This window comes from Ailuropoda melanoleuca, chromosome 13 (genome assembly GCF_002007445.2).
Source record: "Ailuropoda melanoleuca isolate Jingjing chromosome 13, ASM200744v2, whole genome shotgun sequence".
NCBI lineage: Eukaryota > Metazoa > Chordata > Mammalia > Carnivora > Ursidae > Ailuropoda > Ailuropoda melanoleuca.
In genome coordinates, this window is record NC_048230.1 from 57,114,715 (window position 1) to 57,124,485 (window position 9,771).

General features: G+C 45.7%; 1 protein-coding gene across 2 annotated transcripts in view; it reads right to left on the reverse strand.

Annotated features, from left to right (window-relative positions):
- DDX27 (DEAD-box helicase 27) overlaps positions 1-7,389 on the reverse strand; it is an 18,752-nt gene extending 11,363 nt beyond the window's left edge. Inside the window, exons 1-8 of one of the 2 annotated variants that reach the window (XM_019799713.2) lie at positions 7,212-7,337; positions 5,796-5,857; positions 5,540-5,686; positions 3,836-3,895; positions 3,418-3,583; positions 2,837-2,877; positions 2,625-2,711; positions 1,339-1,444 (exon numbers count right to left, since the gene is read on the reverse strand). In XM_019799713.2, the coding sequence (XP_019655272.1) occupies positions 1,339-1,444; positions 2,625-2,711; positions 2,837-2,877; positions 3,418-3,583; positions 3,836-3,895; positions 5,540-5,572 (493 nt within the window). In that variant the 5' untranslated portion in view covers positions 5,573-5,686; positions 5,796-5,857; positions 7,212-7,337. Of the gene's footprint in view, positions 1-1,338; positions 1,445-2,624; positions 2,712-2,836; positions 2,878-3,417; positions 3,584-3,835; positions 3,896-5,539; positions 5,687-5,795; positions 5,858-7,211 lie in introns of both variants that reach the window. The other variant, XM_002912988.4, reaches the window with a different exon arrangement.
- Between the last annotated feature and the right edge of the window lie 2,382 nt (positions 7,390-9,771).

Here is a 9,771-nt window from a genome sequence, read left to right on the forward strand (position 1 = left end):
ATTTGACAGAGATAGAGACAGCCAGCGAGAGAGGGAACACAAGCAGGGGGAGTGGGAGAGGAAGAAGCAAGCTCACGGCGGAAGAGCCTGATGTGGGGCTCGATCCCACAACGCTGGGATCACGCCCTGAGCCGAAGGCAGGCGCTTAACCGCTGTGCCACCCAGGCGCCCCTGCCAATATTTTTCTTAATTGACAAAAATATAAAAATAAAAAATTTAATGCAATAACACTATATATTCTGTTCAGTAATCCCCTTTCAAAAAAAGCAATAACAGGGGCACGTGGCTGGCTCAGTTGCTAGAGCATGCAGCTCTTGATCTTGGGGTGATGGGTTTGAGCCCCACACTGGATGTAGAGATCACTTAAAAAAAAAAGTATTTCCTGTTTATTTTTAAATGGGTGCATAATATTCTATCACGTGACTACTTCTATAATTAACTGTACTGATGTACAGCACATGATGAACATCTGTTTCATAAAATCTTTATTCCTATTGCAGCACCTGGGTGGCTCAGTTAGTTGGGCGTCTGACTCTTGATTTCGGGATCAGGTCGTGAGTCAGGGTCGTGGGATAGAGCCTTGCATTGGGCTCTGCTCTCAGCGGGGAGTCCGCTAGAGGATTCTCTCCTTTTCCCTCTCTCCCTGCCCCTCTTTTTTTTTTTTTTTTTTTAAAAAGATTTTATTTATTTATTTGACAGAGATAGAGACAGCTAGCGAGAGAGGGAACACAAGCAGGGGGAGTGGGAGAGGAAGAAGCAGGCTCATAGCAGAGGAGCCTGATGTGGGGCTCGAACCCATAACGCTGGGATCACGCCCTGAGCCGAAGGCAGACGCTTAACCGCTGTGCCACCCAGGCGCCCCCTCTCCCTGCCCCTCTTAAATTAAAAAAAAAAAAATCTTTACTCCTATTATGGCAGCAACAAGAGATCACAATCACAGAGACACCCTAATACGATAGTTATAGGTCATAGATTTCAGGGGGTCTCATGAAGGTCACTTTTATTTATACATAAGCCCCAGTCATAGGAGTAAAGATTCTATGAAAAGAATGTTCATCACAATGTTGTATATTAATGAAGTTAATTATAGAGTAGAAACAGTTATATAATAGAATACCATACAACCATATTTTAAAAGTGAAGAGTGCTTAGAGAAATAGGAAAATGTATGTTGAGGTTTTTAACAGGGTTAGGGTTATAGTGTTATTGCGTTACAATGTGTATTTGCATATTTAGCCAAGTGGCCCTGGGGCAGATCAACCTAGACCCCTACTGCAGGTTGAACAGCCTCCTCCTGCCTCCTCCTCTCCCCGCCCCCCAAGTCACTATTCTTTTTACCTGTCCCAGTGGCCGCACAGGCACAGATATCCTTCCCCAACAGACCCACAGGTATGCAGGCCTTCTGTATTGGGGTGGGCTGCTTGAAGCCCATGACTGTAATGGCCTGAAGAGAAAAGACGAAGTCAGACAGGATGGAGAGGAGGAGTCTCAGCAGGAAACAAACAAGGCAGGTTTCCCCGCAGGCGGTAACTGCTTGAGTCCCTCCCAGTCATTCATTCTACAAACATTCATCGAGTGCCAACCATGTCAGAGGCCTGTTTGAGGCACTGAGATATAGCAGTAAACCAAAGAATTGCCCTTGGCAATCTTACAGTCTGGTAGGAAAAAAGACCAAACACCATCACCTGCCATATGGAGATATATGAGGCACTGAGATATAGCAGTAAACCAAAGAATTGCCCTTGGCAATCTTACAGTCTGGTAGGAAAAAAGACCAAACACCATCACCTGCCATATGGAGATATATGAGGCACTGAGATATAGCAGTAAACCAAAGAATTGCCCTTGGCAATCTTACAGTCTGGTAGGAAAAAAGACCAAACACCATCACCTGCCATATGGAGATATATGAGGCACTGAGATATAGCAGTAAACCAAAGAATTGCCCTTGGCAATCTTACAGTCTGGTAGGAAAAAAGACCAAACACCATCACCTGCCATATGGAGATATATGAGGCACTGAGATATAGCAGTAAACCAAAGAATTGCCCTTGGCAATCTTACAGTCTGGTAGGAAAAAAGACCAAACACCATCACCTGCCATATGGAGATATATGAGGCACTGAGATATAGCAGTAAACCAAAGAATTGCCCTTGGCAATCTTACAGTCTGGTAGGAAAAAAGACCAAACACCATCACCTGCCATATGGAGAAAAACACAGCAGTCCAGGCGGTGAGGGATGAGTACGATTTACAGTAGGGTCAGGGAAAGTCCCATTGAGCAGGGGATGCTGAGTAGAACCCTGAAAGAGGCGAGGGGCACCCCAACCAGATTACTGGAAAAACCTTCCAGGCAGAGGGAACAGTAAGTGCAAAGGCCCTGAGGAAGAAAACGCCTAACCTGTTTGAGGGCCAGGGAGGAGCCCAAGGTGGCCAGAGCAGAACGCGTGCTAGGAGACCTCACCAGAGAAGACCAAAAATGGCAGAGCCTTATAGGCCAAGATGGAACTTTTTAAGAGGGTTCTCTGGCAGCTGTGTGAATAACAGAATTTAGGGAGGCAAAGAGCCCAGTTTAGGGCAGGGTGACTGCAATAATCCCATGGTTGCGGAAAGAAGCCACTACCTTCAGGAGAGGGCGGGAAAGGTTCATGTCCTGGAATGAGAGGTTTTCATCATACTGAGATGCATCTTCAAAAAATCCTCCTGTTTCCTACACCGGGAAATCAAAAGATAGAACGAGAATTCAGCAAAATGGGCCCGAGGAAACTAACTGGCCTTAAAGTCCTGTCAGGCTGCAAAAATACGCTGTACGCTGTCTTCCACGCTCATGCTCACCTGTCCTTTCTTCTTCTTCCGCTCCTTTACTTTGAGTGTATCTGTGGAGAAAAATAGAACGACCATCAGCGTTTGTACTTACTAAGCATTTATAATCTGCCAGCCGCTGTCCTAAGTGCCTTCCGTGGATACCTCACTGAACCCACACAACAGCCTGAGGGAGCTACTGTCATTAGCCTCGTTTGACGGTGAGGACAGCGTGCAGCAAACTCGGCAAGTACCAGAGACCAGGCTCTCAACCACTGCACTCTATTATCATGCTTGAGCACTCACTTCTGCAAGAAATATTTACGGAGCACCCACTACATGGCCGGGTGGGATGTGGGGGACCTATCACCCCAAATAAGTCTGAGTCTTAGAGGTGCCAGCAGCTGTGTGGGGCTGGGGAGGAGGAAAAGGGTACAGTCTGCCGGCGAAGTACAACCACCCTAACAAAACCCCACGAAAAACGAGAAGCTAGAAGGAGTCTGACCTGGAGATCTTAAATGTGACTGTGTAGAACACAGGAAATCCTACAAAGGAAAGGTGGACTCTTTCCAATTTCCTGCCCCCGTTTCCCACAGCGCCTCTGTGGCGCCTACCTGCTTTGGTGAGGATGTTCTCATCAGCTGACGAGTAATCCGTCTCTGAGTCTTCGTCTTCTGGGCCTTCCTCATCTTTCCCTTCATGGTCTTCCTGCTCCTCTGGTTCAGAGCCCTCCTTTGCTTCTTTCTCCTTCTCTAACTTCCCAGACTTGGCTTCTTTATCCTGGAAAAAAATATTACAGTAAAGCAAGGCAACTACAAACTTCAGGAAATCCAGAACCTCTGAAAAGCATTACCATCCTCTCCAGCCTGGGCAGAGCGCTCTGTGGACTCTCAGTGATTATTAAGAACAGACACACAGAGAAGCCTGTGTGCACCGCCGCACTCCAATTCAGGCTTAAAGAAAAATGGTGGGGTCGTGTGGAGGGCAAAGCTCCGGGCTTTACACGGAGAAGCACCTGCTCTGCTTTCTCACCTCTGTTTTCCTTTTCTTGCGAACTTTCTCAATCTTCTCATCTAATGTAGTGGCTGCCCTCTGCAGATAAAAATAAGATGAATAAGAAAGACATATATGGGAAAGACACAAAGCAAGGTTTCTCTGAGGGCTGGGTCTCCAATGTTAATATAGAAGAGGCTTGTCTGTCCTTGGACAGATTAATCAATCTGCAGATTATTCACAACCACCACCAAACAACGTAACAAATAAATAGTCAAGTGTGAAAAATCTTTACTTGGAACCAAGAACATCCACATTTTAGAAGGTGTTTACAATTTAGAAGAATAGAATTACCAAGAGATGTCACATTTATCTGAGTGCTACTTAGAAAAGCCCTTCCCCACGCTAATCAGAAGGAATTTAGCCTAGCAATTAAATACTGAAATCAAAGGAAACTCCGGTAATGCTGGATACTGCTAAAACTTTTAGAAAGGGTAAGTAATGGCAGGCCTCCTTTACATATGCTCAAAGCACCCTGAACTGCCACAGTATTTGCCACAACTATAATTAACTGTGCAATTATTTGTTTACTTATCTTCTACCCTGCTGGCCTGCAAGCTTTGAAAGACCAAGTCTTTAATTACATGGGGTCTATATGCCCAGATCTGGGAACAAACGTAATACTTGTTAAGTGAACCTGGAGTGAACTTTCATCAAAACGTGGAACAGGGGAACAAACACTTCATAATTAATTTGAAAAAGGAAAATTTTTCTGGCATTCTCTGAAAAAATATTGAAAGGGAAAAAAAATCACAAAGAAATCCTGTCCAGGTGACCATGAAGAGGCAATGCGAGTTTATTTTAATCACAACACCAACAGAGTCTGGAGTAAATAGCTCTGAGCAGGCAGTATTTCTCTGAGGCCCATGGAATGGAAAACAATGCTGATGTATATTCCAGCTCACTCACCAGATTCAAAGGAAAACATGGGATCTTGGCAAATAAGCAGATAACAGTGACATTTGTGGCAGCCTTGGCTATGCTGTGTGGGAACCAGGGACCCTAAACAGTGAGATCACCTGGCAAGAGACAGAATGACAGTATCTGTGGGACAGATCAAAACACTACTACCAAGGGTGCACGCCAGACTGTTCTTTGTTACAAACTAATGTAACAAAAGTTTCTCTCTAGTATTCAAAACAAGGAGGGAACATCTATAAAAAGAGACCATTTTAACATAGCTATGCCCATTTTTTTAAGTCAAGCAATTTATATGTAATATTTGGTATTCCTAAACCATTAGACCAGTAATCAGATTCCCTCTAAAACATTTTTTTCACATTTTAGGTGTAATAATATCAGGAAGGTCTCCCTCAATATATACTGAAGTTAATCTAAGTTCGCCACGCCCTCCTCGAGGAAAAGCCATCATGGACATCTTCTAACGAAGGAAATAAGATATTTCTGATACTGTAAAATATATCTGTAGATCAATTCATGTGTTTTAACTAGTCTGTAATAGAATCTATGGTGCCACATTTTACACTTTGGTTTTAATCAAGACAGGGGGTTACTTGTCACTGCTTCTCCCCACCCCATCAAAACTATACCACATATTTTCAAGAGTTCCAGCATTTGCTGAATGTAAGCAGATGGCAAAAAGCAGAGAGGTTAGACCCTGAAACCTACTGTCCAACCTTAACAGCCCACGGCACGGAACTGCCTATCACTGTCCGTTCTCACCTTCTTCTTGAGCTGGCTCATGACATCAGCCATGGCCCAGCTGCCATCATATGCCCCCTCCTTCTCAGTGAAAACGAAGTCAGGGTTGAAATCGGCGCTGCGGTTCTTCTGCAAGGCTTTCTGCTTTCTTCCCAGCACAATGGGCCCCTGGGAAGAGGGAGAAGCAGGATGACTACGGCGCTGAGATGAAAGAACACACCAACAGGAATCTACAGTTGTCATGGGAGATTTTAGCACAGCTCTCTCAGTAACTTACAGATCATGCAGACAAAAAATAAGTGCAGAAAATCTGAAGAGCACAATCAACGAGCTTCATTCCTGTGAACATACAGACAATGCAGCATCTACCGCTGGAGAGTGTGCGTTCCGAACAAACACGGAATAGGTGCAAAAACTGATCACACAGGAGGCCTTTAGGCAAATCTTCAAAAAGTTTCAAAGAATTAATATCATACAGACTCTTTTCTCTTGCAGCAATTCAATTAAGTTAGAAACACAAAAACCCATACATCTAAAAACTGGAAAGGAAGGAAGGCTGGGTGAATTATGGCTTCTGAGAACTAGAAAGTGCTACACTGACCTTTGTTTTTCACTTTAAACAACCTCGTAAGAACTCTCACCCTAAAGTTTATTACATATCATTTCTCAGGTACTTAGTGGAACTATCGATAGCTGTACAGCACTTCATATTTTGACTTTGGTATTATCATTTGCCATACTTGCTCCACTACTTTTTAATGATAGTTTTTCCATTCAAGAAATGCAAAGATCATTCCAGCTGCTAAGTAGTGAATGGGGGGGGGGGGCAAGAGAAAGAGCTGGAGACCAGGTACCTCAGGTTGCTGGGTCTCCAGGCACAAGGTGGCAGTGGCTTGGGCTAGGGAAGGCTAGGAGAAAGGGGAAAAAATTAAAGGGCAATTCCTGAGCTAGTCTGAATGAAACTGGAGGGGAGTGAGAAGGAAGACGCTGTCAAGGATGACGCTTAGGTTTCTGGCTTGAGATGGAGCAGGTTGGGAAGGTGAGGGAGACCCGAGTTAGCTTTGGTGAAGCTGAATTCGTGGAGGTCATGGGACACCCGCGTGGAGGTGTCTGTAGGCAGATGAGGCCACAGTCGGGCAAACACCCGGGCTGGATCTTTGTAGGTTGAGCACCTTTTTCATGACACTGTTCCTCTTTTAATTGCCACACTGCTTAACGTCTGTAACCCTCCTCCCACCCGGCATAAGCTTCAGAAGAGTGGTGTCCTTGCCCATCTTGTTCACTACTGCGTCCCGAACGCTGAACACTAGGTGTAGCCCACAGACACCTCCACCTGGGTGTCCCATGGCCTCCACGTCAATAAATACTGGCTTAATGAACGAACCCCTGATCAGAAACCACGACTGGCTTCGCCTCTGGAGCTCTATTACACAGAGCCTAGATTCAACATCAGCGAATGGGTACTGAGCTCGCCAACACCACACGGCGCGTTACCGGCAAGGCGCAGAGGTGAGCAAAAGCGGTTGGTGACCAAACTGAGGAAGATCTCGGGGTCCCCTTCCAAGACACTTGCCGACCTGGCAGGAGGATGCTGAGAAGCTAGGGGCAGGGGCCCGAGGAATCACGGAGAAGGCAAGCAGTCACGGAAATCCGACTGCACACCGCCGCGCCCCCAACCCCGATCAACTCATACCTCCTCCTCCTCCTCGTCCCCGGAGTCAGACTCAGGATCCCCTGGCACCTCGTCATCTTCGCCTATGGTCCCGATTAAACCCAGCTCCTCGAGCATGCTGCTGCTGCACCACTTCCGGAAATCAGCTCTCACGCAGGCCGGCCCTTAACTTTCCGACGGCCTCCTCGTCGTCACTGCGCATGTGCTGACATCACTTCCGCTTGGGGGAAGGCTCCGCAGCGCTCCCTCCTTCGAACGCGGAGTGCGCACGCGGCAATCTGGGAGGTGGTTTCGGATGACGGAGTCCAGAGCTCGCTGGGCTTCGGTGAATTTCTTTGTCTTGGTGCGCCGGCCGCGGCGTGCGGCGTGCGACGTGCGGAGGAAGTACGCTGGCTTAGCTGTGTTCCCGTGTATTTACGGACGGAAAGTTGTGGAAGAAATGGCAATAAACGGTTAGCGGGGATTGCTACTGGGTAGTAGAACTATGTGATTTTTATTTTCTTCTTAGATTTTTTCCACAATCCACATTTATTTTCATTAAAAAAATAAACAAAAATAAGAATAGTTAGCACTGATATAGCAGTTACTGTGTCCGGAGAACTGATTAAAGTACTTTTACATGCATTACCTAGTTTAATTCTCACAGCAACCCTAGCAGAAGGTACCATTACTATGGACATTTTACGTACGGGGAGACTGAGAGAAAAGTTCCCAAGGCCACCGAGCCAAGATTACAACCCAGGCAGTTGCTCTAGAGTCTGGAAAGTACCTCCCAGAGCTTACCAGTAACTTTTCCTCCCCTTTCCGAGTGTGGAAATCTTGGCTCGTACCTGCAGCTCACGATCACCTCCTTTAGGCTACTTTCCCCAAACATCACCTCAAACATGTAGTTCTCACAGACTACCCATCCATGGTAGCTATTTGCTCCTGTGTGCATGTGATTTTTACCATTTTCAAGTGTACGGTTCAGTGGCATTCATTGCATTCACGATGTTGCGCAACCATCACTAGGGTATGTTTAGAGTTCTTTTCATGAACACAAATGAACTCTATAACCATTAAGCAATAGGTCCCCGTTCTCCTCTCCCCAGTCCTGATAACCTCTCATCTACTTTCTGTCTCTGTGAATTTGCCTATCCCAGATATTTCGTATAAGTTGAACTTTACGATATTTATCCTTTCATGTCTGGCTTACTTCCCTTAGTATTTTCAAGGTTCATCCATGCTGTAGCTGTGTCAGAACTTCCCTAAGGCTGAATGATGTGCTGGTTGTACCAAAACCACATTTGGTTTATCCATTCGTCCACTGAGGGGCACTTGGGTTGCCCCCAGCTTTTGACCATTGTGAATACTGCTGCAATGAATAGTGACCTACAAGGATATATCTGACTCTCTGTTTTCAGTTCTTTTGGGTATATACCTAAGAGTGAAATTGTTAGGTAAAATGATAATTCTAATGTTTAGCTTTCTGAGGAACCACCACACTATTTTCCACAGCCGCTACACCATTTTACATCCCGACTAGTAATGTGTGAGTCTTCCGGTTTCTCCACATCCTTGCCAACACTTGCCGTTTTCTTCCTCCTCCTCGTCGTCGTTGTTGTAGCTTCAGGTGTCTTTTAATGGTGGTTCTGATGGTGGTGAGTTTCATACCCTGGCCTCAGACACTGAGTCTTGTGAATGAAGAACACCTATCACTTTATTGAGTGTTATTTCTTTACCTCTGGATCCTAATGGAAGGTCCACCCCTCGTAAGCACATAGACACAAAGTTTTTTATACAGTTACAGGGGCCTCTTTGGCCTCCTGAAGTCCATCCAGTCATCCTAAGTGAAATTCTTTGTTCCAGTGATGGACAGCAGAGACTTGATCCGATTCATCTTCTGTCCACTTCTCTACACTTCTGCTCCCACCACCTCGTTCAAGTCACCATCTTCTCTCAACCGGATGTCTGCAGCAGCAGATTGGTCTCCCAGATTCTCCTCTTGTCTCTCTTCAGTCCATCCTCCACACAATAGAGAGATCTTTCACAAACTCAAATCCTATTGCCTTGCTCCTCTGTTTGAACACTACAATAAGCTTAGAATAAAATCCTGACTCCTAAGCAACATGATCTAGCTCTTGCCTACCCCATCCGCTTCTACTACTACTGTCCCCTTGTTTCCTCTACTCCAGCTACATTGGCCTTCTTATTACCCACACAAGACAATCTCATTCCCACCTAAGGACCTTTGTGCTGACTGTTCCCACTACCCAGAATGCTGTTCCCTTCAATCAGTACGTGACTGGCTCATGCCCATCCTCAGATTTCAGCTCAGATAGAGAGTCCTGACCACCCCATAAACCAGTAGCACCCATCTTGCAGTCACGCCCGCTCCCATCCCTCTTATTTCTCTCCTAGCACTTAGCACTCTTTGAGATCATTTTATTAGTTAATTTAGTGAACTTGTGTATAGTCTGTCTTACTAGTTGTGAGCTCCAGAAGGGTGAGGGCTTTGTCTGTCTTGTTCACTGCTGTATCCCAAGTGCTTAGTATATAGTGCTTGGCACATAGAAGGCACTCAGTGAATGTCAGGTGAATA